This window comes from Acanthaster planci, linkage group LG12, assembly GCF_054643075.1.
Source record: "Acanthaster planci isolate LZ-2023a linkage group LG12, COTS_SCS, whole genome shotgun sequence".
NCBI classification, from domain to species: Eukaryota; Metazoa; Echinodermata; class Asteroidea; order Valvatida; family Acanthasteridae; genus Acanthaster; species Acanthaster planci.
This window is the reverse complement of record NC_141788.1, coordinates 7,151,382-7,178,253: the sequence shown is the minus strand read 5'-3', so window position 1 is coordinate 7,178,253 and position 26,872 is coordinate 7,151,382. Positions and strand designations below refer to the sequence as shown.

The 26,872-nt window shown below is 43.1% G+C and overlaps 4 protein-coding genes across 7 annotated transcripts in view; 2 read left to right on the top strand and 2 right to left on the bottom strand.

The window, feature by feature from the left end:
- The window catches only part of LOC110977798 (mutS protein homolog 5-like), a 101,097-nt gene extending 99,853 nt beyond the window's left edge, over positions 1 to 1,244 (bottom strand). The window contains exon 1 of the mRNA XM_087144047.1: positions 1,043 to 1,244. The gene's annotated coding sequence lies outside the window, so the exon portion shown is untranslated. The remainder of the gene's footprint in view (positions 1 to 1,042) is intronic.
- Positions 1,245 to 1,692: 448 nt separating this feature from the next.
- On the top strand, positions 1,693 to 6,710 carry LOC110977807 (nucleoredoxin-like protein 2). 4 transcript variants are annotated; one of them, XM_022232253.2, is made up of 3 exons: positions 1,693 to 1,806; positions 2,675 to 3,138; positions 4,072 to 6,710. In XM_022232253.2, the coding sequence occupies exons 2-3, from the start codon at positions 2,846 to 2,848 to the stop codon at positions 4,223 to 4,225; spliced, it is 447 nt and encodes a 148-aa protein (XP_022087945.2). In that variant the 5' UTR covers positions 1,693 to 1,806; positions 2,675 to 2,845; the 3' UTR covers positions 4,226 to 6,710. The 4 variants fall into 4 exon arrangements, with proteins under 4 accessions (XP_022087945.2, XP_022087944.2, XP_022087943.2 ...); XM_022232252.2 differs by having other exon boundaries at positions 1,713 to 1,859; XM_022232251.2 differs by having other exon boundaries at positions 1,719 to 2,085.
- A 2,285-nt stretch (positions 6,711 to 8,995) lies between these two features.
- On the top strand, positions 8,996 to 14,753 carry LOC110977753 (beta-1,3-glucan-binding protein-like). Its single transcript, XM_022232170.2, has 12 exons — positions 8,996 to 9,220; positions 9,559 to 9,660; positions 10,029 to 10,163; positions 10,907 to 11,061; positions 11,465 to 11,539; positions 11,686 to 11,746; positions 11,981 to 12,163; positions 12,387 to 12,464; positions 12,758 to 12,875; positions 13,129 to 13,203; positions 13,618 to 13,762; positions 14,284 to 14,753. The coding sequence occupies exons 1-12, from the start codon at positions 9,097 to 9,099 to the stop codon at positions 14,500 to 14,502; spliced, it is 1,470 nt and encodes a 489-aa protein (XP_022087862.2). The 5' UTR covers positions 8,996 to 9,096; the 3' UTR covers positions 14,503 to 14,753.
- A 484-nt stretch (positions 14,754 to 15,237) lies between these two features.
- stil (STIL centriolar assembly protein) lies at positions 15,238 to 26,773 on the bottom strand. The gene is made up of 15 exons (XM_022232169.2): positions 26,661 to 26,773; positions 25,658 to 25,844; positions 25,304 to 25,470; positions 24,983 to 25,164; positions 24,077 to 24,324; positions 23,344 to 23,427; positions 23,099 to 23,185; positions 22,574 to 22,718; positions 22,009 to 22,118; positions 21,626 to 21,755; positions 19,517 to 21,082; positions 18,268 to 18,881; positions 17,716 to 18,055; positions 17,434 to 17,588; positions 15,238 to 16,849 (listed from the first exon to the last, which is right to left on the bottom strand). Exons 2-15 carry the CDS (start codon positions 25,813 to 25,815, stop codon positions 15,997 to 15,999), a joined length of 4,839 nt encoding a protein of 1,612 aa, XP_022087861.2. The 5' UTR covers positions 25,816 to 25,844; positions 26,661 to 26,773; the 3' UTR covers positions 15,238 to 15,996.
- Between the last annotated feature and the right edge of the window lie 99 nt (positions 26,774 to 26,872).

Here is a 26,872-nt window from a genome sequence, read left to right as displayed (position 1 = left end):
GACGTTACATTAGCATGCGTACTGACATCAGACAATAATTAGAAATAACAAAGAGATGAATATGGCCTGTGACCTGTGACCCGTGGGAATTACTCAGTTTCCATATAATTATTCAATAAACACATCTTGTATTTATGTTAAACAATAATGGATTGGTTATAATTTTTAATGATAGATCTAGCGAGTTCCACAACTTGGGACCCTCACGCCTTACTGTTTTAATTGCAAGTTTGGTGCGTTGAACTTGTTTTGTGGGTACATCCTCTCAAAGCTATGCAGGCCTCGACAAGGCTAATGCCTTTTACACACTAATTGTGCGCGTGACGTATTCACTTTGGTACTCTATACTCGGGGAGTCTCAGCTAGGCTAGGCTATGCCTTCAATCAAAACATTTGGTTTAATTCTATAACATAAGTTAGGCTTGGATTGACCAAGAGAATTTGTTGAACTTGTTTTGCAGGTTCACTGGACCTATGCAGGCCTCAACATAGGCATAGGTCTAGGCTAAAATTGAAGTTTAATTTGCCTACTTTTATACACCAGGAAAAAAAGAATGTAGGTCCAGCCAACCTTAAGCCTCATAACAACACGTAGCCTTTAATATGCAGATGTTACGAAATAAAAGCAGAATGATCTTACGTCCTCAAATCAATCAATCAATCTTACTTTATTTTCCACAAAGCATTACAATGCAAGAAATATCACAGATTCACAGCAAAAAACTGTGAACAGGGGTCTCTAAAAAGCAGAGCTTAGTGACCCCCAGTAACCATGGTAACAGTAAATGTAGCAATTAGGCCTGTGACAAGGGACACCAAACACAACAACTTAGAAACCCATTAATCAGTGATTATGTATTAGTAGTCATCCAGTAAGTGGTTTGTCTATTTGTGTTTGAATAAGGATTGACTGCAGATATTTTCAACAAACAAACAAGAGGGCGTAACCCACAGGGCCTGCTAACAAAATGTTAGCATGTTCGACAAAGCTCAGAAGTTGAAAACAAATCTGAGTTCAAATCTCAAAAATAAGGCACGTTACCTGAACAGTTGAGAAGAATTTCTTGGACAAGCATGTATTTTCGTTCCATGTGTAAAGCCTGCACATGGCTATCGGGAACAGGGCCTGGGCCTATGGCAAAATGAATTTCTTGCAAACAAACAGGACTGCCTCGTGAGATTTATAATTTCCCGCTTACAAAATTTTCGAAGTGCCAACGCAGACGATCAAAACACCAGATTTTGTCTTCCGTAACCAAAAGAGGGCGCTAGAAGCTTTTACGTGCTTTTTGCGCACATGTACTTTTGAAGGGTTGCCAAGGGCAAAGGCATTTTCATTGCCTTCAAGTAGTTAGCTCAGAGTTTTAACGTAGGTATCTAATTAATAAAGTTGATAAGATACTGTCGCATCTTTCATGGAATTTCACGAGATTGATCTCAGTCAATTTTTGACGAGGCTTTTGAATGAAATGCAATGAGGTCACGACGCAAGTACAAAACTTCAAAAAAGTTTAATGAAGAGAAATAATCTTGCGAACCTGATTAAGGCCACCTCCTGAGAAGATTTATTAAAGATGCACAAGAAAGATGAGGAATATTTAGTTTATTTATTGTAGTAAAGTTTTTTAAAAAGTTTATAAAATGTCTTGACCATTACTTGGACAACTCGCCTATTTTCTTGCTCAATAGAGGGCGCCAAACACCCGGCAGATGAAGTGACTGAAGTTCGCCATATATCCATGGAGCTGAGGAAGGGCACCATGGTATATCTGTATCTACTCTAGCGAGGCTATCGAAAGGCGATAAGTAGGGCCTACTTGACTTTGCTGTGCAAGAAATTATGTTTTTTTACAGATGTGGTAAAATTTACTTAGCATGACTGTTCACATAGCCTACCTGAAGTCAACTAATATCGGCGACTGGCAATCAATCTATGTGCCAAAGTAGATAACTATATGCCAAAGTAGAAACAGCAGACGTGAAGCATGCAGGTCTTTTTTACCTCCATGCACGCATGAAGTGTTTAGTGTTACTAGTACTTGCGGCACCGGCACTGGAGTAGGCTGTAACGGTCGTTAGTACCTGGTTAGTGGTACAGTACACTCACTGCTACTTAGTGCAACTGGAATGCGAGCTTGGGTAACCATGGTAGCCCATATATTGTTACTTCAGTATTGGGGAAATTATTATGAGAGCTTGGGTTCTGTCTGGTTCTGAGTGGTTTGGCATTATTGCTAGTTAATTCATAAATGTGTTGTTGGGAATGATCGGTTAGTAGGCCTAGCACAAGAATGTAATTTGTAAAGAGTGCAGGGCCTGAATATCATGTGAATCAACTGTCAGGAAATGCTGGACATTATTTCTCTTCTAAAACTTCCCAAAAAGGCTTAAAATTGAATAACACATAGACCACGCCTCACTGGCATCCAACGTGTACATCTCTGACTTCATTAGTGTTTGCACATTAATTTGGTGCTAATATTTGATAAATATATGTAAACATGTCCCAATTACTTCTTGCCTACTTACCTACGAACTGTTTTTTGTAAAACAAAACCAAAAATCCATCGGAGGGGGCAAGTTGTGCCCCCCTCCCCTGCTGGATTTGCCACTGATCGTACGTAGACAAAAGAAACTGAAATGGTACTGAGTATTAATTTCTAAATTCTAACAGTTTCTTGAGTACCAGGATTTGTTGAGGCAGACACGGAGATGTAGGAAGAGGCTCAACCAAGAGCTAAGTTTGAGGTTCTTGACGAGCGTCTAGACAAGGCCTACAGTGGTACCTCACGACTTTGAAGGCATGTGCATGTGGTTGAGCAGATGACCTTTCCAATCCGTCAAAATGGCCGAGCTGTTCAGAGACAAAACCCTCGCCAGGAAGACCACTCCGGCCGTGCCCGCTGAGGAGGCTTTGGAGAGGAGAGTGGTAGGGCTATACTTCTCAGCCTCGTGGTGTCCACCTTGCCGACAGTTTACCCCACTGCTCAGGGAGGTGTACGAGGAACTCACAGCCCGAGGGGCGCCGTTTGAGGTGGTGTTTATCTCGTTTGACAAAACTGCGGAAGACTTGCAAAGCTACGTGATGGATGACCATGGAGACTGGCTGTTTCTCCCATTCGCAGACCCCCTGATCAGGTAAAAGCTGTTCTCTTTTGCCTCAGCTCTTTCATTCAAATTTAAATTGCATTTGGACTCGAGCTATGGCTAGCAGTAACATACAAGTGTATGGGAAGTGGCTGGAAGCGGCTTGACATTGGTGTCCATAGGCTCACATGTTAATTCTAGCCGCAGCCACTTAACGTGGACACTGCCTTACCGTCAGTGTCATCTGACAGTATGGCATCCGTGCACAAGCACACCCTCACTGGTAACAAAGGAAGAACTGAAGTGGACACTTAACCGCCATTACAGCATTTGGCGCTCACCTAAACGAGACACTTTAGGCTCAAGTGTGGGCAGGTTTGCGTGTTGCACTGGAGGAAACCAGTGGGTGCTTGCATTATGCAGGACACTGTAAAGCTAGATGACAGCAAAGTGTGCCCCGTCACAAGTTAGGCACAGAGTCTATGATGGCCATCAGTTCAATTAACTTGTGTCATTTTGTGACAGCTTGGATTATATTATCACTGTACATGGACCAACATCCTTGCTAAAGATCGGGTTTCGTGGATAGGAGCATTGTGGTTTAATAAGTCGTCAAATAAGCTCCTTGGGTGCCAATTTTGAAACTAACATTAACAGAATTACATCCCAAACAAGCAGAAAGGCCCCCCATTCACTATTATTATTTTGACCTCTGACGTTCAGGAAGATGTAATGTGCTTGAGGGTTTGTTTTATGTTGTTTGTTTTACGGTGACCCTGTTGGTGGGATGCTACACTGTAATGGTTGACTAGGGGTCAAATTCACTCATTGGTGCCTGGATCAGGTCATATAATGAGGGGTCATTACACATGTGCAGTGGCTGAACCATATTGTCAGGCTGGCATTAGAAAGGACGCCAGGTCCGGGGTTATGATATCCACTTTCTCTTTACCAGACAACGGATTTTTTCCCCCTCAACTGCAGTGAACTGAAAGACAAGTTCAGCATCACGGCGATACCGCAGCTCATTATCGTCAAGCCGGACGGCGACGTCATCACGCCACAGGGACGCAAGCATGTCCAGGACAGGGGCGTGTCCTGCTTCACCAGTTGGTCACAGGGGATGGACAAAGCCTGAGCTGCCACTGATGAAACAGCTAGGGTCAAGGGTCATTGAAAGAAAGCATTCCGAAGATAGGGTTCTCCAAGCTCAGGAACTGTGCAAAATGAAGTAAAGCATTATTACTATTATTAAATGAAGCCTGAAGACGCAATGAGGTGCTTCTGCTGATTCCTGGTAGGTTAATAAACGCAGGCATAATTTAAAAATAACGAACCATGAATAGTGCCCCCTAGTGTCCAAAAGTGCCCAGCCCTCCCCGCTTTAAAAGTTTTCTAAGGCTAATGAATTTCTGTATTTTTTTGTTTTGGAAGAAAAAACCTACGGCTGTACAGCTGTAGCTGTAGAGCTTCTCAATCCGATTGACGTTTTGATTTAAAGATTTATTTTTTTAAAATTGAAAAAATAGAAAGTAATCTGGGAAGATTCTCAGGAAAATGACATTGTGGAGGGGAGCCCAGATTTTAAGGCAAGGTTATTTTTGTATTTGATTTAATAACTTAATTTTTCATGAATAGAAAAGACGTTACATGTAGACTGTTACGAAAGCCCTGGTAAAGTATATTTTTTGGAAGCCCATTTTTAGGAGATGTAGTTTTACCAACTTTGTTTTTACGAGATATATTTTGTCCACAGTTCGTTTGTTCAAAACGAACTTTAAAAATACCCTAAAAACGAACTTGGAAAAATATATCTTGTAAAACGATTAGTTTCCAAAATAGAAACAATGTTTCTATTTATAGATCTTATGGGAACAAACTGGAGAATTTATATTATAAATAACGAAATTGGGAAAAATACTTCATAAAAACGAACTTGGAAAAATATACTTCACTTTTTGAAAACATAACTTGACGGCACTCCAGGGCTTTTGTTGACTGTTTTTATTTTACCAAATAAACAAGTTGCGGTTTTGACAGTCTCCTAGATTCTGTAACCTCAAACAATTTCCGCTATTATGAAACCTCAAACCCATCATAAGTATGTGTCTGAAACCTAGATCTCTCACCCATTTTAAACATTTTAAAAACAGCCAAGGTTATAATGAATATGTTAGATTAATAAAATTAACAACTAGAAACCAAATAATTCTGTTTTCAAGCTGGAATGAATTACGTTTGAACCTTGACTTATCCAGTATAATCTTCAACTTACGAAACAAATACCTTATCTGGTTTGCAGCTTGTTTTGTTTTTTTTTTTTTTTGTAACCAGGCTTTCTGTGTACACTATTGTTAACTTGATTGACATGTCTGGAATCGATATTATTCAACAGAGGGCAAATTTCTACTTTATTAGCCCTGGTATCTCTTAACTGATTGAAAATGCATTGTACACACGCTCGGAACGCAGGCATTATTCTATATGGACCACAGCTGTATCAATCCGTAAAGAATATTGAGCTGTGAGATTTAGTGCTCAGTATAAAAACTAAATAGCCAGAGAGATAAGTGTTTGCTTACAAGCACGCACGGAGTGCGTTCGTCACGCATTGATACAGTTGTAAGGTCAGAATTTTTTGTAAAGGGCCGGGAACGTACACAACCACTACATTTACTACTTTGACCCTACAACATATTAGAAGGATTTTCTTTGATACTTAGAACTAAACTCCTCAGGTTTGACGAGTTTGAAAGTTGCGCCATTTGGCTCACTGAAGTTGGGTTTTTTCCCCGAAGCGTTTGTTTTCATTGTTACTTTCTTTTTAAACTGTTGTTAATGTGCGTGCTAATTAATATGCCTAGCCTTGTCGTCAAAAGTCTCCAGTCAAGGTAGCTTGCCTTTTGGGTTAGAGGTATAACTCTTTATTATCTCCTGCATCACTTTCCACTTTGTTGACTTTTGCTGGACGTTATTTGGCAGATTCCCTTGATGTGGTTATTAAACATGGTATGGCAGTTGCGAGGCTCACTTCCAGAAATGATTGACGTCATTATCTTGACAAGAAAAATAGGGCAGCTGCATTTTGAACACTGCGTTCCCTGAAATCGGGCCAAACGGCTTTTGTTGATACTTTCGTTGATTAGCCCCTCCCCCTCGCCCTTATCGATGGGAATTCCACAGATGGAGATCACGTCCTCTATTTAACAATAAACAAGGTTCGCCTGTCGAATTTGGGCCCACTCCGTTCTCGTGTAATTTGAAGTTAAACTGTTTCACACGGACAGTCCCCTTGTTTATCAGGAATATAGCCCCAATGAAATCAAGGGTTTGGTTACGACACAATGTGAGGAGGTCGATTTATCGCCCGTTGCATGTGTTGTCTTTGCTCCCAGCTGGGTCAGATCTGTGACGTGCCCTGTTTTTGAGCCCAAATCAGTACGGAATTCATGAGGAATCAATGATCACCACATACGAGGAAATCGAAGTTTTGCCCTTCGATCGACCTGATGTGTTCAGTGAAAAAGGAGCCAAAAAAGAAATTAAACCTCTGGGGGATTTCTGTGTTAATTGACGCTTTCCTCTGTAAAATAAATTTCAAACTTGCTTGTTCTGCAACTGCATCATGCCTGTTTAGCCTATATCATCATTTGGCGTTTCTGTTTCAAGAAGTCAAAGGGAAAAAAACCGAAAGACACATGGATATTCACCTACGATACCCAGGTACGGGGAAAATAGTCACTTATTCATTCTGCTGTGTACTTGTTGCAGTTTTCAGGGTGGTTCCAAAAACTCGTCCCCAAATTAGGTGACTACTCGCCCCATGCTTGAAATTTTAGGGTATCTGCATGAAACGCACCAAACCGTGAGATCCAATTCAACTAGGGCTACCGTTGTTTCCTCGGGATTATTGCGAAATACCCTACTCATCGCCAGTAAGTGAAACCAAACTTCTTTTAAACTTTGGTTAACTGTTTTGAATCACCCCTGTAGTATGTTGCTTTTGCTTTCTGAGAAATTGATTAGTCTAGACACTGATGGACGCCATTGCATCCGAGTCAACTTGAAAGCGTTCCGTTTCTTATTTTTGTACACCTTTGTGCGAGAAGCGTGATGCGACTTTAGCTTTACGACGGGTCTTGTGGCGTATGTTATACTTATCGATCCCTAATTATTCGTATGAAGCCCTAACCTTCCCACTTTTCCAGGCTCGTTGTTCATAAGTTCTAGGTAAGCTGTGACGGAGTTGAAATCCCCTCCTTTGTTGCGACCTCAATGGGCTTCAATGTAAAGTATAATGCATGACGTACCTACTTGTGCGCTCTCGGTCAATAGAACACAACTTGGGACGGTGTACACGGTCAAAATTCTCCTCAACACCCCTCTCTCAGTGTAAAAGTACCCCTGAATCGCAGAGAATCTGTTTTAAATATTGAATTTTACAAGTCTGCGTTGTATGTTACAACAACAATGCAAGAAAGTCCTGTGAACAGGTTTTCCCTGAACTTACACCAAATTGACCTCATACGGCAGTTGGTGACCCCGACAGCGCGGAAATTAATGAAGCAGCCTGTTCCTTGCTGTTTTTTTTAGCAGTTTTAAGGTTTGGTCGATGATCTCAAAGGATAAGATTTGCACAGAGGGACTTAAAAATCCAAAACGCAAATCATGCATGGCAACATTAAGGTTTGCGTCCTTCCTCCACGACGGCAACTACGGTTATTAGAGGCATTCATTCAATGCCCCAAGCAGGTATGGTCATCGTCGACAGTGGTTGTTTATACATGAATTCCATTTTTAACCTATTACGTAACTGTACATTACCTTGCGTTGTGTCGAAATTTAAACATTATTTGTTTTTCTGTTCTGTGGTTAGACGGTAGGTTTTGAGATTTCGTCAGTGGTCTCACAAAGTGACTTATGCCAATTAAAGGTCAAAGATTAATCTGAAAATTAAGGGGATATTTGTTTCGAGAAAATGCACTTAGATGAACCCTGAGTTGCGTCGAGCGCTTCCCTAAAAATGGCTTTTACAGAATCTTGTTCACAACGGATTGCGCTGGAAAAGTTTGTTTTGTTACGCTGATGACTTTCATATTCTACCATGGAGGAATAAAAATAGAATACACCGTTGATTTGTTACGTGCAATGTATAAAATATACGGACCGATCTAATTGTTGACGCAAATGGAAACAATAGCAAGAATGAAGTATTGATCAAGGATAATTAACAAGAATGATGAATACAATAGGAATTCAATTCGGATATCGACTATATTTGACTTGATAGACCTAAAGCATTTTAAATTGTAATTATTGCTTATACAAAACAGGTGTTGATGAATGCCGCGTGATATATACAATATCCTAAAACTGACTTTGAATCTGAATGGTTTGGTCAGCAAAATGTCCTCCAAGACACATCCACGCTAACTTCTGAGAAGCGCACTGCGTGTGGAATGACTAGACCAAATCATTTAGCGGTGCTGCTTTAGCTTGGATTTGAAAACATCCAGTGAAGAACTATTTACAACGAGAGCGGGTAGATTGTTCCAGTCTTTTATAGTGGAAGTCATCATTGACTTTTCATATATATTTTGACAACAAAGGTATACTGATCCTTTAGATACCAGCTTGATTTGTCAACGGTGCACGAACTTGGAGGAAAGGACACATTTACCGATTGAATCGTTCACTGCAGACCTCTGTAGCCCTCGAGAATCGAATCGTGACTCTTATTAATAAACGACCAATCGAATCGCTTGACTTTCGTTTACTGCGTTGATTTTTCGTGATAATGAAACATCAGCCAATAAGCTACTTACTCGAAGCATGACGTAATTTGATGACTATTAACACAAGCCTATGATACGGCTTTTATCGCTCGATCGAGAGTGAATGATATCACGATATAGGGCCCCAATCATTGGTACCGATTTCGATATTTAAGGCGACTGGGTTGATCACGAGCGGAGTAAATTCACAGTTAGCTGCGTGAAGTTCGTCGAGATGGCACGATTTGTTCTTTCCCTGGTCTGCCTGACCGTATTTTGTGCTCAGAGCCTGGCGTACAGTGTCCCCACGCCAGACATCACGCTGATCTCACCTCAAGGCATTCGCTTCGCCGTACCAAGTGAGTATACCCAGCGCCAAGGCAACTTCGGTTTGAACATCTTCTTAAAAGGTTTTTGCAAGTCGCCGAACAAATACGTTTTGCCTAAACTTGAGTTTCAAAGCCGTGCGTAAAAATATCAAGGAGTTTGTAAATTCCTTGGTCAACTTACCAAAGTATGGTCATCTGCTTAGCAAACTTTCCTCTTGAACTAAGCAACGAACATTTCGTCTGGGCCTATAGGCCTTAAGCTCCCGGCCCTTAGACAAAAACTTCAGAAATGTGAATTGCTTTTATCGATAAAAGATTTCAGTTGTATCTGGACTATTTGACACCAATTGACACCAATGAAATTGCAGGTAATCCAGGAATCACTCTAGTTGCCTATCATTACAATATCGGCACACCCTTGTACAACGTGGCTGCAGGGCAGTACAACTTTGACGTCAATTCCGCATCAGGTGGGTGAACTTTTTATAAGTTTCTCACGTCCTAAGGGAAGGGATGTCCCCTTTTTAAGGGTTGATGGATATTGTGGTTTTTATTTTGCATAATCATCTTTATGTAATGGAGTTTTCATCATTTTTAAATTACTGGTTTTAAACTGGAAATAAATGGAAAATAGTCGAATATTTCGTTGAACAACAAAAGTCCAGACTTGTTGCCAATTAAATGAAATTTGAGATCTAAGAAAAAGTAATCGAAAAATGGAAACGCGTGAGGCAAGACTGCAGAATTCTTTTAATTGGTATAGTTTAGATTTTTGGTTTTTATGATTTTACAAACACTCAAACACATCCTCCTTGTCTTCGAATTTGCTCACCCCAAGGTGGGTACTGGGTTCATGAGAACAAGGATATTTCTGTGGCTGGCCGGACAGTGTACTACTGGGTGTTGGTGGTATACAATGGTGGAGGCTATACACTGACTGAACAGTCCTGGACAGATGCAGATGGATCGTCAGGTAAGCTAGACCCCAGGGTGGGGATAGAAGTGGGAGAAAGGGTAGGGATAGGAGAAGGGGTGGGACAGGAGTGGAGAAAGGGGTGGGGATATGAGTGGAGAAAGGGGTGGGGATATGAGTGGAGAAAGGGTGCGGATGGGAGTGCGGAAATGGGTGGGGAGGAGTGGGAGAAAGGGGTGGGGATAGGAGTAGGAGAAGGGGTGGGATAGCTAGGAGTGGGGTATGGGGTAATGGTAATGGGGAGACTGTGGTGGGGAGAGTGGTGGAAAAGCGATTGGGGTGGGGGACTGTCTTGGGGTTTGTACTTGAGCTTTCACTTTTCCTTCTGTACATCACACAAACGTGATAGTTTGAAATTCCAGTTTCAAAGATCCGTTATGGTACTTGTATGCCACTTGTTCATTGAATTCAAACCATCTGGCTGACATAAGTGTGCAGTAATTTGTGTGCCAAGTTGAGCTTTATCCAAATAAGCCCATTGTTTATCCTCAAAAGTACTTTCAGGAAGATGACCACAATCTGGGGAGAAATAAGTTTCAATTTTGAATTCGTCAAACAAGCCAAGGCTGGTTACAGTTAGTGATTTGTCATTATGTATATAAAGTAACAAAATACTGTCCAACTTCTGAGAAAAGAAAGTCGTAATTTCTTGTTACCTTGTGGACAATACAAGCTACCAGGAGTAAACGACAGGTATGTTTGGACAACTTAAGGAGATGACGTCTCTTGATCTGGTTTGTTAGGTGGTGATAAACCCACACCGGAGTGCTCGAGTTACCCGTGCATGGCGGGCTGCGATATGTCTGTCAAGCCTTGCAACGGATTGATCTTTGAGGACACCTTCGACACTTTCAACCTGGATGTCTGGGAGCACGAGATCACGGCTGGTGGAGGCGGGGTACGATCAAGGGCAGATCCAGAACCAAATTCTCAGGAAGCAAGCTGAAGGGAAGGGGGGAGCAAAAAATTCCGACTTTTTAGATGCTCTTTGGAAGGAAGAAAAGTAGACATCTGGGGTTTATTGGGAAGAAAGCCCGGTTGGCCGCCTGGATCCACCCTTGGGTACAATGCAATTGTTTCTGTGCTAGAACCCAGGGGGTGCGCACGTTTTTAATTTTTGTTGGGGTGGGGCTCCAAAAGCCAATGAGCTGTGGCCTGTTCACAGGCTCTGTAAACTTCAAATGGAGGCATGGGGGTGCACGCACACAATTTTATACATACTGGGAGCAAGAAAAGTAGCCAAGTGCTTGGATTTCAATGTTTTTTCAATTCCCTTTTCTGCATTTTGTTTCTCGTTTCAGAATTGGGAGTTTCAGTACTACACCAACAATCGCTCCAACAGCTATGTCAGGGACAGTACTCTCTTTCTGAAGCCGGTATTGTACGAATTGCCTATTTAGCACTTGACTGACAAATTTCAACACCAAACCTGCATATTAACGTACAAATGATCGCCTACAAATTACCAACACCAGAAACTGATTTCTTTTCTTTCTTATTAAATTTCTTTTTCCCCCGATAGACACTGACTTCTGACAAATATGATGAGGGTTTCATCACATCAGGAACTCTGGACCTTTGGGGTATGTCAAACTAGGAGATCTTGATTTTTTTAGGCGAAAAGGGACTCAAAATCTGCCGCAAGAGTTCTTCTTAGGAGCTGGAAACTGTTGGTCATTGTCAGAAATTCCTGGATGTCTGCGCCAATCTACAGCCCTCTTCAGCTACGCTTGAATTAAAAGATCCTACTCGTCAAAAACTGCCTAAAATGACAGTCACAGTTGTGAAAATGCTACTCTTGTCTCTGATTGATGCAGGTGCTTCGCCGGCTGACCTGTGCACGGGGAATGCCTACTTCGGCTGCCAGCGGTCAGGCGCACCCACCAACGCCATCAATCCCGTCCAGTCAGCCCGCATCCGGACCGTCCACTCTTTCGCCTTCAAGTACGGCAGGGTGGAGGTGGTGGCTAAGATGCCGACAGGGGATTGGCTGTGGCCTGGTAACAATCTCCAGGCTAATTTGAATCCTTAATCATGATTGGTCCATCCATGGCAACTAGATGTACAGGCAGTCTTTTACTCCATGTTCCACTAGCACAAGTGGGATAAGACCCGTGCCATCTCTATAACAGTTTTTCCCACACTTCCAGCAAAATACCTATAAAAGATACAGCTGAGATAATAATTTCATAACTCCTATCCTCCTCTTCTTTATTTTCGTAGCTATTTGGCTTCTTCCCAAGCGCAACTCTTACGGTGGCTGGCCAGCATCAGGCGAAATCGATATGGTCGAGAGCAGAGGTAGAACTCATAATTATGGAATAAAAGGGTGTTTGGGTGGTTTTAAAGCAGCTTAAAGACCATAACAGCCAGTAGTTTTTAACAAGGAAAAACTATCTTGACGATGTTTACAGAATTCTTTTGGCTCAGCTAACTACGAGTCGAAGTGTCAGTTTAGACAGGACACACAGCAAATATTACATCTTGTAGTTTTGATGTGATTTATGGAGCATTGCCAAGCTTCAAATAGCTTGCTGTAAAAAAATTACATTTCAAACGACACGTTTTTCCCTGTGCTTGTATCTTACCTCTAGGAAACCTGAACCTTGTCGATGAGAATGGTGTGAATGTTGGCGTAAACCAGATGGGCTCTACTATGCACTGGGGTCCGTTCTGGCCCCAGAACGGCTGGCCTAAGACACACTCTACTAAGTAGGTCTTGAAAGCAGACCATAAAAAGTGGGCTTATTTTCAACGATGCTGCAACAAACCAATTTAACTCAATCCAATGTTTGGCTAGACAGACGCATTAGTTAGGGGTAATAATATCATGATCATTCAGTTAATTCTGTAATGCACATGTTTTCATCCAGGACGTGAGATTGTATAAACTCAACACACTGCAATTCAATGCTTGCAACATCACCTCGAGTTAACAGACAAACAATTCATCTTTTTTCCCAAGAAATTTGCCCACGGGACAAACCTTCGGGATGGACTTCCACAAGTACGAGCTGGAATGGACATCTGATGGACTAAAGTAAGTAAAATCATCAACCATCTTTCTTTCTTTTTTTTCCCTCCAGTAATTGTTTTATCTTTTTTGGGAAGGGGTATCAACTTTACCACCACTTTAAGTTTCTTTTCCTGCCCCCAGTTTCCTGAATTAAAAATTACGACCCTACTCAGGGGTAAACCGATTTCACCAGTCAAAACCTTGGACATGAAGTACACAATTTAGGTCATGTCAATAAACATGTTGGGCACTGACATAAAGCATTTCGACCACTATCCCCGTACCGACATTAGGCACTAGCTTTCAGCAATATTCTTACAAGGTTTCAGCTCCACGGGTAAATTTAACTTGAGCCCAATTTCCGACCCTGAAAAACCCATTCAGTCATTTAATGCCGACGGAATCGAAGTGACCGATATCGCAATATCCCTCCCCCAGGTTCTACGTGGACGACGAGCTCATTCTGGACGTAGACCCCGGCACCAACGGCTTCTGGGAGCTGGGCGAATTTGAGAAGAACAACCCAGGCATCGCCAATCCGTGGGTTGGCTCCAGCTCCAAGGTGGTGCCCTTCGATCAGGACGTAAGCCTGAACCTTACTCACTTGTCCTCTTAAAAAAATCCCCCTCTGTGGAACCTTTGTGCTATTCGCTAAATTTTCCCCTCCCTAATCCTAAAAGATCTCGTTTGGACCACGCCATTCCAACTTTGCGCAGACTTGATACCCCTTGAACTTTGAAGTGCAGTTTACACGGAATGCCCAATTACTTTCTTGCGGTATGGAGGAATATCCATGATCCAGGAACAATCCCTCAAAAAATTACCTTTTAGTAAGATTTGGGGAGAGTTATTGAGGACTCTTGGTGAGACTTCCAAGTGGAATATTCAAAAGAGCAACTACCAAGAACCAAACTAGGTGTCCAGCTTGAAGAAGCTGAACAATATTCACAGCACTGAAATATGACTTTCGGAGAGTCCTCCTGACTGTTTCTGCATTCTCAAACCTAAGCCCATACAAACACTGCCCTACCAACGCTCAATAAGCACCAAAAGAAAGTAATACTTGCTGTGTCCTCAAATGTACGAGCTTGTTTTTATTTTCAGTTTTACATCATTCTCAACGTGGCTGTGGGGGGCACCAACTACTTCTCTGATTCTCTGACCAACACGCCCTACGCTAAGCCCTGGCTTAACTCCTCCCCTACCGCGCTCTCCGATTTCTGGAATGCCAAGGACCAGTGGTACCCAACTTGGAACCCTGACGTCAACAACGGTGAAGACGCCGCCATGCAGATTAAATCCGTTCGCGTGTGGGCTATTTGAGAACCTTGGCGTCAGACCAATTTTTGTCTGACCTGCCATCGTGACGTGAACAGTTCATGCAATCGTTCGGACTTTAAGGACATTTTATTCTTGACATGTTCTACTCAGAATAGCATGGTGCAAGTTTGTTAATAATACCTGTTGAGCAGTAATTACCCTTTTACCTTTTAATTATGATTAGTTGGAGTTATAGTATTTCTGTTTATAAATTTCAATTATTTTGTATTCTTTTCATCCGACACGTTTAACTCATTGAATTGTGGCAATATTTCATGTTTGTTATGATAGTTGTTTAGCCATCTTGGCACTTTATCTTTCAAATGTGATTAGTTTGAAGCGATGCATTTGAGTTTTCGTTTTTGCTTTTTGTTTCTTTTTCAATCAAACAAGATTTGCTGTCTGAATACACCGATGCAGTGCAAATACTGAGCATGTCGACCTATCCTTGCAATTAACTTGTAGAAAGAACGTGTAAAAGAGAGCATACCTGTATAACAACATCCAACAGGGCATATCAACTGCACGAGAACAGTGGTTTGACTGGTACCTATGGAAATAAACCACACTTGCATGCGTTTGTTGGAAATAGCAATACTTTCTCTGTCTTCCTTCTCACAGACTCTCATATTTTCCTCTTTTGCCTGTTTTTCATTTTACTTTTAATTTTTGTTTTGGTGTTTTGAGTGTTTTTCCCTGAATCATGAAAAAAATCACAAAGATAGAAAATTCCTCAGAAAATGCTCAGAGATACTATTTCTTCAATATTTAATCACTCTTATACATGTAAAAAGCACTTCAAATATATACTCTATTATTTACAAACGTAAAACGCCAATCTTGAAGAATTTCTGATATTGTGTACTGTCAAATAAGAATAAATGAACACACAACATTCAGATGTATATTACTGATTGTATCTATGTACAAAATTGTCACAATTTTACCGAAAAAAAAACATTCAACTAGCATCACAGATGTACGTCATGACAATACTACATTAAACAATCCGATTTCAAAAACGCTAGCAACAAGGTTTGCCTGGAAGGGAGCTACGCAGCTGGCTGCCGAAATTCCTCAAAGCTTCACCTTTTAAAATGCATGTCCCTTTACCCATCATTTTCCACGTGTCTTAAAATTTCTTTCCATTCTTCCCACTGCTTTGCCAGGCTAACCAACATTTTCCCGCAGTTTTCTTTAAAAATCAGGATGTCAAAAATCCATCAAGTTTCGAAAGCCCCCTCCCTGGCTGACACCTTTTTTCGATATAACAGAAAATAACCCCCCCCTTCTTAGATGACCACCACTTGTTATATCATCTTTCACATCAAGTTGTCCTTTACATCACAGTGACACCGAGGAATGTATTACTTTCAAACAACCATCTTATATTAAAGCAAACTATTCCATACCTTTCCTGTGTCAACACAGTCTTCACAGAATGGTGTTACCTCCAGCTATCAACCGATTGCAGGGCCAGAGGTGTGAAACAAGGACTTAAAAGAGCTTGGGAAGCTGTTTCAACCTCTCAATGTCCAGGATGGTGCTGCCGGATTTCTCTTGAGTGGTTCGATCAGACGTCTGGGGCCTGATGTCCCCAGGTTCGTGTCTGGCATTCGCTGGGTTGTTCTGACCCTCTGCCTTGCCCGTCTCTGGTTTGGTTTGTCCCCAAGGTCTTGATGGGGCATGACTGGCTGGGCTCTGGCGAGGTGGCTTCGGAGGCGGAACTTTTCCGGATGACTTCTCAGTCGACTTTGCATCAGTTCCATCATGAGTTGTTCTCTGCTCGGAAGATATTCTTACTCCGCCTTCCTGGAGGGGCTCTGAGGCTTTGGTCAGGGTCTGGCCTTGATAAGGCCCCCCTTCCGTCACCACTGGGGCATCTGTTTTCAGCACCTTCCTGGGTTTGTTAACCCGGCGTTTCTTACCAGATACAACTTGGCCTTCTTGCAGAGTCTTCTTGGTGAAGAATTTTTGAGCTGGGGTTTCGTCAATAGTGTCAAACCCGAGAGTCCGGGCATGGCCCGGCTTCTTGGCAGGTGTATCCAGTAGGTTGTACTTCTCCATGTACTTGCGGCTGGCCATGGAGAGATCCACGGCAGAGACACCATTGGCCCCATCCATGTCAACCAGCCCCGTCAGGGCAGTGCGCAGCAGGGGGTTGACCTTGGCCAGGGGGGTGGCCTGACCTTTGAACCCAGCCGACAGCTGGGTCAATTCCTCCTCGGTCAGGTACTTCATAGCGATGGCGTTGGCTTCATAGCTCAGGTTGGGGGAGTCCAGGTGCATGTCCATCAGGGACACGTAGTTGATGCGGGGAAAAAATTCAGAGTTGACCATACACATGGATCTGAGAAATAGGGAAATGGATCTTTAACATGAGCATTCATCAAAAGCTCACTGTTAAAGGTTTTGGTGACTATAGTTGCTCCAATGAATTTTCTAGACGAAGCCAGTGACCATGGCAACCCTGTCACTGGTCATTTGCAGCGGCTCCCACCAATGCCTGTGAGCACTGTGATAACTATTTTGTCTTATGTGAGAGTTGCTACGTGGAAAACCCAACAAAATGGTTTCTGCCATTAAAGCGGGCCATCAGAAATTTCCAGAGAGAAGTCACTTGAATTGTCTGTGATACGATCGCCTGAGACCTGCCTCATTACTGTCAACTCTTGATGAACTGTTTTGCTGTTAGAAACAGCAGATTTTTCAGAATTCTTTTATCTTCCTTTCCTTCTGGTTGTCACAAATTCATTTAGCTAGTAATAGCAACCTTGTTATTATGAGAGTTGACAGTACAATGTTCCATAATTTCGGTCCTCAGAAAGGAAATTGATTCCAAACCGATGGTCCATGGTTTGTCGGACTGCATTTGGATTTCTTTGAGGCATGGTTATGGAAATAAGCCGATTGTTACTAAGTGGTTCCATTTACCTGTACGTGACTGAGCAGTCGGCTGTCACTTCAGGATGACCTTCTGATGCCGGCAATCCCATCTGTCTTTGCTTCTCCGGAGTTGTCAACGTGTTGCCGTGGCTCCCATCATCCCCACCCTTTGTTTGTTCGGTCAGCATCCGTTCAACTTTTCCCTGTTGAAGCCAAAGAGGCAGAAACAGACAACAAAATGAATTCCAAAACTTTGAACCTTTTTCAAGTCCAAGCTTGATTTTTGGCAAACGAATAAAACATTTATGTCTCCGCGTCTAAGATGCTCACCAAGAGATTTTGGTAGAATTTTCTCTCATCCCTGTATAGCAAACTGACGGGCTGGTCGGCTGATCTGGTCTTATGTTCTCCGTCTGATTCCGACGCCTCCTCCTTATCAGTGGCACCACCCACTTCAGGGCTTCCACCGTCGTCATCGTCACTGCTACTACCGTCCTCTATGTCAGTGCCATCGGGAGGTTGCCATCCCCTCCCCTGTGGGGTGCAGATACTGGCACTCTCGCCTAGCACGGGGCTCTGCAGGTTGTCCATAGGGAATGCCCCCTGGGTTGTCTGTGGGTGTATGGGCTGCAACGTGTCACCTTCTCTGCTAGGCAGCCACTTGGGGCTACTATAGAAGTGAACCATATAGATAACTTAAGGCTCTTCACGAACTTCCGAAAACCTTTATTCACAAACTTCTATCAAACTCTTGTCTTACACTAAGCAAATTTTTTTTAAGATAACATTATTAAAGTTAGCATTTCAAAAATTGTCTCTCAGGTATACTAGTACCAAAAAAAAATTCACACATTTAGTGAATTATTTCAAAGGTGTACCTACATTGTTGGGGATGAGGTTTGTCTTGGAGAACCTTCTTCTGTGAAACTTTGTAGATCCACAGCGCTCACATCAAACATTGTGCTTTGTGTCTCATCTCTGGTCTGTTGCAAGGGTAAGGTCATTTCTGAGTCACTCTCGGGGGTCAACTCGAAGTCAGGGGTCACAGGGCAGTTGGTGGCAGAATGGGTTGGTTTCATTGAGCCTTTGTTCGGGCTTGACTGTGGCGTTATGCTTGTGGCTACGGAAATGCTGCCTTTGACGGGGGGACCAGTCGGATCTGGCCACAGGAGACTTTTGCCAGTCATGACGGCCGTGCTGCACGTTGTCTTTGGAAGGGGAGGAGCATGACCAGTGTCTGTTGAAATGGAGTGGGCGGTGGAGACAGTGGCGGTCACAAGAGGCTGTACCACTGGTGTGACCACTCCTTGCCCGGTAATGACTGAGGAAGTGGGCGTGACCTGATTGGGATGGGGACTGTGTGGAAGTTTGGGTGCGGGTGTGGCCAGGGGCAGATTGTTGGCTGCTGGAGAGGTGGGCGTTGCAGGGGGTGTCATCAGCCCACTGGGGATAGGTGGAACGGACTGAGTAGCCCGGGCCTGCAGTAACAACTGAATCTACGGTGAACAGAAATAACAATAGAAAGATACCATTCTAGTGAAGAATTCTGTTCTGCGGACAGCAACAGATGCAATAATATTGACAACCTGTTGAAGTAATGGCTAGATGGAACACAAATACGCCCTCTTGTGGTAGAGTTATACATTACAGCAATCTCACCCTTCAGTAATGAGATACAACTCAAGACTTTATTTCCAAAATGCGATAAGCACCATTTCGGTATCTTTCAGAATCCTTCCATCACTCAGTTGCCTGCATTCAGTTTCTACCGTTTTTGGACGCTGAAAACAACTTTAATGAGTCAAGATAGTGAAAAGGAAGTTTAGGGACACGTGGTACACCACTGAAGCTCATGGATCTTTCGTTATAGTGGAAAGATTGCATTTTGGGATTCAGTATATCTCATTGTGGAAATAAACCCTTCAACTGCAGTTTAGACATTGAAGCAGAGGCTTTTGAAGTAATTTCTTACATTGACAGGGACAACGTTTTAACACTGTCATTTAAAAGTACATTTTTTTTCAACTCAGCATTACAATTCCATTGCAATTAAGCACAATACATGTTAACATCAATATCATGGGACAGCCTTGCTCTTCTGTTCAAAGTCACTTCAATCGACTTCACGTACCTGCGCCTGAAGCTGTTGAATCAACTGCTCTTGCCTCTTCAGTTGTGCCAAGGTGTCACTGTCTACATTCCTACCCCCTGTGTCCCAGTCTCCACGTGCACCTTGCATGTCCTGGCCTACCAGTGGCTGTTGATGCACTTCCTGTGTTGGTCCAGAGGGAGGGAGTGCGTCAGGTGGAATATCCTTCCTGTTGGCACCCTCCGAGGCATGTCCTGTAGATATCAGTGGTGGTCCTTGATGTCCAGGTAAGGTGTTGTTTGGTATAGCACTGGGTGAGGAAACTACCATGTTAGAGGGGTGGGAACCAACTACACTGGTAGGTGAAGACTCTGCCTGATTTGGGTAGGGAACTGCATGAGATGCCTGGGGGGTACCAGTTAATATTGGCGGAGTACCAACTGCAGTATGCCTGGGACCATGTGGAGGAGGAACTGGATGAGGATTTGGCATGGAGGAACTTCTCTGAGCATAATGACCTTCATAGGGAACATTATTAAGGGTGCTTGCTGTGCAGGTTAACGTGGTAATTGGATAAGAATGGTTGATGGGCGAGCTGCCTGACAAACCAGACGAAATCTTCGGAGTGGCAGATATCAAATGGGAGGCAGTGTGGCCGGAGGTAGTTATGAGGGTTGGGGAGACTTTAGAATCCGTTAACAAGGGCCTGTTGTTTGGAAGATTATCTGAGGGGTTTGGACTACGGTGATCTACTGTTCCTGAGCTTGGATCTTGTGGGGGGACTCCTGAAGTTTGATGAGACGATGGATGTCGGAGGTGGGGTCCTCTTCGAGCCTGGGATTCGGTGGATTGCGAAGCCTGACGACTCTGTACTGGATGGGGACGGGGAACTGGACCATTGGAGTGATGGTTCATCTGGGATGATGACGCTGGCACCGGGTAAGACATCCGTCGTGGAGGTGGACAACCCTGTTTTTGTGGTGGAACAGTCTGATGACCCCCGACCTTTGAGGGCAAAGTACGCTGCAGGACCTCACTCTTCCTGGATGTGGGTCTTGGAGGCTTCCTACGAGGGGTGGAATCACCATGAAGCACCTGATTAGTCTGTCGTACTTTGGGTGGTGCTGGTCCATGGGGCTTAGCCAGTGGCTGTTGGATTCTTCCATTTTGAGCCAAGGAAGGGGTTACTGTTGGCTTCATGCCAGGTCGGGATGGCTCGATTTTACCTTGTGGATTGTGAGGATTTGACAGTAAGGATTTCTCCCCATCACGAGCCAGGTTAGTGTTGACAGGTTTCAATGGGCCTGATCTGCCAGCTGGAGCACCTGAATGACCCACTTTCATCCCTCGTCCGATGAGACCCTCTTGACCGTTTGACCCAATTCCAAACGGGTAATTTTCTTGTGCAGCCTGAACATCACCTGGCACTTGGTGTCTGGGATTTCTGTAACCTTCTGGCAGCTCTTCTTGAGGGATGACCTCACCCAAGGGGGCTGGGGGGTCCACCAGTTCTTGGGGGTGGGGAGGCTGACCCAATTCTTGCTGATCCTCGATGAAGCTGTCAAAGATCACAGACAGCTCCGGCACGCTTGGTTTCACAGTTGGGCTCTAAAGAAAAGACAATCACACCAGACTTCAGAGCTGATTCAATCTCAATAATTCATCTCTGATTAAATATTCAATTTTGCAAAAATCAATCAAATATCTGAATATCTTAAACGGAACAACAGGACTTAGCCAACCTGTTCACCATCAGGGTTTTACTTCTTCTGGGCAGTCAAAGATTTGTAGTCAAAATTTACTTTGATTTGTACAAACTGTACAGAGATATCCAAAACCAAAAATATGCTGGCAAGAGAGAAAAACATTCCACCTCCTATTCAGAAGAGACCATAAGAAAGGACATGAGCACAAGGAACGTGAACAGCTCATAGTAGGTTGAGGACAACGTCACTGTTTTGAAGTTAACATTTCGCCAGACCAATTTCGCTGTTCCTCGTAGTTCTGATGTGAGATGCACATCAGCGGATAGCAACCATGATGAAAGGAAAACAAGGAAAGTCAGAGAGCGGAATAAGACGACTTGGCACCATTCCAAAAAACCAACAAGCTCCAACAGAAGACTTCTGTATTTTTTTAAACGTTCTTTACCTTGTCGATGAGAGGCTTGGGGCTTGGTCTGGGCATCATATGTGCATCCTCCTCTGTTGGTGTGACCATGTAGGTGCTCGGAATGGGTGTCGGCTTAGGGTGCGGCTTGGTTTGTATGGCTTGACTGGAACTACAGAGCAAAGAGTGCAAATTGCTTTCAAACACTGCTTTGGAATATCCAGATGACCACTGTCAACCCTCTGCAGTAATAGCGCTTGGCAAGATGACTTAATACTCCAAGTAAAACAAAACATTCTAAAGGCTAGGTCATAAGCAGCTATGGAACAGGGCTGTCAGTGCCGATTATAGCTCTCAAAAACATCCCTGCTGTCAAAGATCCCAGAAGGTTAGAGTTAATCCAACAGTTTGTATCGAGTGCTTACCAGGCAGGTGTGAATTGTTGAGCTGCCTCAATGAAGGCAGCCCGGTTGGGGCCGTCCCTGGCTGTGGTCAGCTCTAGCTGGACTGGGGTGCGTGATGTGTGGTCAGTGTGCTGGAGGCAAGGGTAAAGGAGAAATGTGACCACAGGGAACACAGAGAGACACATCTATGGCAACAAACTATCCATCAAATGGACATTTCAACTTTTGCATTATTGCAATGCATTTGCATAATCATCTTCTGCTGCATGTGTTCTAGAGCAGTATATGCTTATGACCTTTGACCTGAACAGCATGAACCGTATTACACTCTTATGTGGAATATCAGTACAACACGTTGTGCCTCCTTTTGTCCGTCATTTCAGCTCCGCAATTGTCATTCATTTAGTCCTGATCAGACATCATACACGGTTTTTTTGAAGTCTAAAATTAAAAGCACTTACATATACAATTATCAAATCAAAGAATTCCTAATCAAGCAATCATCTATGCCATAACACAATATGTGAGAGGTTGGAGCGAAGTTTGCAAAAAGTCAAACCCAAACATTATTATGGTGCTTTCGTACTTTGTAGAAATGGATATTTTCTCGGCAGCCAACCAACTCAAAGACGGGCCTGTCACCACTGAGGCTGCGACATTCATAGAAAGCTGGTTGACGATTTGTTGGAGAGAACATGACCAGCAGAAATCCTTGGTCCCCTGTGCATACTCTGTATCACAAACACAACAAAAAATAATTGGACTGTCTTCCACTGAGGATTCATTTCAAAACAGATTACTGATGATTTGCTGCGGCGTTTATTGTGCGAGGCTAGCCTACTCCAGAAATATTTGGTTGCACTGAAGATACTTTCGGGTTTAGTTATTAAAAAAGGAGGAAAAAATGCCCCAAAATTGATAGAAGTGTCCACAATAAACATCCGACACGCCTCTTTTCAGGGAATCACATTCCTACTAAGACTCTTGGAATCTGTTCTGAGAATTCTCAAGCCAAGAAATCATCATGGATTTTGGAAACTTCTCCCAAAAATCTGACTGCAGAGAATTTCCTGTAAATTTTGAAGAAATTGTAAAATGGGTCTTCGCTTACCGTTCACTGATACTGCTGTTGAATATATATCGCAGAGAACTTGCCCAAACGTTGGGACTGCAGATGTTACTAAGCCCACTCACCCATCTAAAACAAAAAGGAATGAAAATTACTAAAACACGCTGCTGTCTGGTGTGTGGTGACACAGCATAATCCCTTGCTCCTGTACTGGCAAATTCCACAGCAATACAGAAAGGGTACTGTCACTTCTTACTGTAAAGAAAATAATCGTTGGCTTGACTTACATTCCAATCAACGGCAGAGTGCAGGCTTTGGGATCTGACTCCAGCAGAAGTAGAAGCTTGCGTGTCTGATCCATGGTGATGTACCTAGCAAACACAAGACAGGTGCCTTTCTAACAACAAGCAAATATATTGGACACAAGATGGTGTCTGATCCCACCTGTTCCGAGGACAGGCAAAACCTAAATTGGACAGGCAGTTTTTGCTTGTTCAAAATTTACAAGCCCTTGTTTTTCATATTAATCTCTAACACCGGTGAAAAAGTCTTAACATTTCCTTCTAAAATACCGAGGTGCAGTGGAAATATGGCCTCAGATAGCATCAAGGGGTGCCAGTCTCAATTTTCCTGGGAGTGGAGAGGCAGTTTTTAAATTTGGCTGGGAAGGGACAAGCAGGTATTCTAGATGAAACCCTGGCAGTAACAGTACACACACTGTTCCAAGGTAGACCTGAATTCAATAGGGCACTGAACAAGTAATTGGTCAAGGCTGCTTTGAGCTCATTTGGCAAAGAGTTCCAAAGACAGTGCAAAACTAAGCCATTTTCAAAGTCTCCACAATTTTCTGAGTATGAAATCCAAATTTCAAGTCTTTTCACTGTGCCAAGAGGTGTACACCCGAACATCACTTGAATATTTCCCAGAAAGGATGGACCAGTGCAGATGAGTTTGTCATACTTAAATATGATGGTAAACAGAAAAGAAGACATCTCAGGAAAGCGGTTCTGGTTGACCTACCCAGCCTTTGGACAGCCCTGAATCTCGCTCAGGTTGAGGGGCCCTGTTAGGTTTCTTGCCAGGGCGGTGGGTATGATAGGGAGGGGATTGATGGGTGTGGCCTCCAAGACGTTGCCCATGGTGATTGCCCCAATGTGGAGGTTAAAGGTCACATCGTCGGCACTATCGTAACAGCAGCACTGGATGCGCAGGGAGAGGAAATTACCGATGTCTGGTGTGTCGCGACTGCTACAGCTGTGCTCCAAAAACTGATAAAGGAAACAGAGAAAGAACGCACCAATCAAAGGAAAATGCATGCCTGGTCATTAATATGCATATCTGTCATTAATATGCATATCTGTCATTAATGTGCATATCTGTCATTAATATGTATGCATATCATTAACATACATGTTTGGTCATTAAGGTGCATAAGGCGTGATCACTCAGCCAGCCTGGTAGCTGAACTGCCACCAGGTTCCTGAACTAAATGGCCATACTTTCAAGAACTTGGTTTCATTTTACCTCTCACATTACTCAAAAAGGATTTTGCACATTCTAAAACTTCCAAGAAACAGTAAGCAGTAGAACATTTGCTGGTGGGAGAATTTTCAATAGGAGTTGGTTTGCGGACGTAGGAAAGTGGTTCTTGTTTTAGGTTAGGAATCCAGACAACCTCTCTCGCCTTATCAGCAAGTAACCAGACACTTGGCCAATCATGACCTTTGGGTACCACAAAGCGATATGACTCTTGATTGCACAGTTCCATTGAGAGCTTCAAACTGTATATGGAGATTGTCTATGTTTGTCGAGAAGTGAAAAACGGGCATTCAAGCTGGGAATATTGTACACTAATATATTTGTGTGACAAATTAAGACTGTCAAAGAAAGGCACAAACACACCCTGACACACTCTAGCTATATTACCTTGAAGGTAGCTTTGAAGTCTTCCGTGCTGTGAGTAGTGGCTGCTTTGTCATGGCTGCTTGATAGGGTTAGGGGAATCACATGATCGCCAGGCAGTCTGGCTGTGGGCATGCGACCGGACCGGCCGGGGACATCCTGACCAGGATCAAAGCGGTCAACAGCAATGGTCACTCCTTCCTCATCTGTGCAATGATTAAAGAGGTGGGCATGGTCAGTTGGGCCAATTTAGCAGGAATTTTGTTCAAAAAGCAAATTTTTTTCAAAGAATGCTGCAATTTGAAGAAAATCAGAAAAGTGGTAAACTTTCGGCTGTGTTTTTACCCTTGTCAGAGATCACTGAGCCAATTAGGAAGCATCTATAAGGAAGGCTTTTCTCTTGCAGAGCATGGCGATAGGCTAGTTGCACCGACTTCTCCAAGATGTGTAGACTGATGTTTCTGTATTTTATGATATGTAACACTGTTGGCTCTCCAGTTGGTGTTCTGTCCCTGTGGAAATGAAAACAGACAAACACAAAAACTCTTACCAGAATGGCATGCTGTGCAAGCCGTTAGAGCAGAGAAAACATTTTTTGAGTGGAAAACAGGTTGAATTCAATCCGAGTTAAAATCAAATGTGCAAGAATCACAGATGCTTCTTCTCTTAAATCACAAAAATAAAAGTGTAAATACCCACCACAGGATGTCTTTGGTAGCAGGGAAGTTGAGGGGAACCGCGTCTGACCTCGGCTGCCCTTCGTATGACTGCCTTGAATTCTGGCCTGGCTTGGTTGGGAAGTAGGCTGATCCAGGGGCATCACTATGCAAATGCCTCCGACCAATGAGCGCCGTCATTATGCTGACAGCGATGTCAGCGGTTCAAGCTGTTTGGAAAAAATAAAGACAGAAAGCTTCGCCAACAGATGCACAGTTAATGCTTGGCACGATTAACAAAAAATAAACAAGTTTGTGGAGTATGAATTGATACTATGAGACAACAGGAACACAGATCAGAGATTCAAAATTTCGTGAAAAAAATTCTCAGGGATTTCCAGCCACATTCAGCCAGACCAGTTTTTGCATGTTTAATGAACATCATGAATTGCACAATTGTCTTTGCCAACCTAGCCTACATGTATGATGTAGAAAGATCAAAGAGTTTATGGACGCCACTTGGCACTTGACATCCCGTGCATAAACCGTGTAAGACTGGTCTGAAAAAAGTGTTTTCTCAGTAAATGACTTGGTATGTTCCCTCCTAAATTGAAATTTCTGGATATGTTTTAGCTTTCTGATAGCAAGGTCACAGTAGGGAATAATTACTAGCACCAGCATGCCAGTATATATAACTCTTCCCCTACCATGCCTACTGACTGGATTCACGGGCATGACAGGCCCACCCCTGAAGGACCTTTTCAGGGAAATAATGTTCGAGATCCATCTGTTATATATTGTTCTAGTTCTCGTGTTCAGTACAACCAACTGGTGCAACAAAAACAGACAGCAATCTTCTAAAAACGTAGCCCTGACATTTTCTACATGACTGACGATTCATTTATTAACGTTCAAGTTCTGAAAGCATTTGATTTGGCATGTTCGGCCATTCGGGGAGTGACAAAATTGTTGAATTCTAAGTAAAGAATAACATGTCTATTTCAGAGGAGTTGAATTCAGTAAAAGTTACTCTGTCTGCTGCTTACCAAACCAGAAAAAATGAGTGAAACTAGTAAAGTCTTCAGAAGTTCTTCCGTTCAAAATCTGCCGCCGGACGCGTTCACAAAAAAATGGATTCAATTAACAGTCTGGTGCCTGTCGTACGTTACGCTGACTATCGCGGTGTCTGTTTTTTCAACCTGACTAAAAGCACGCCCTCACCGGCACAGAAGGGACAGGCTGCTGGGAAATTTCGCGC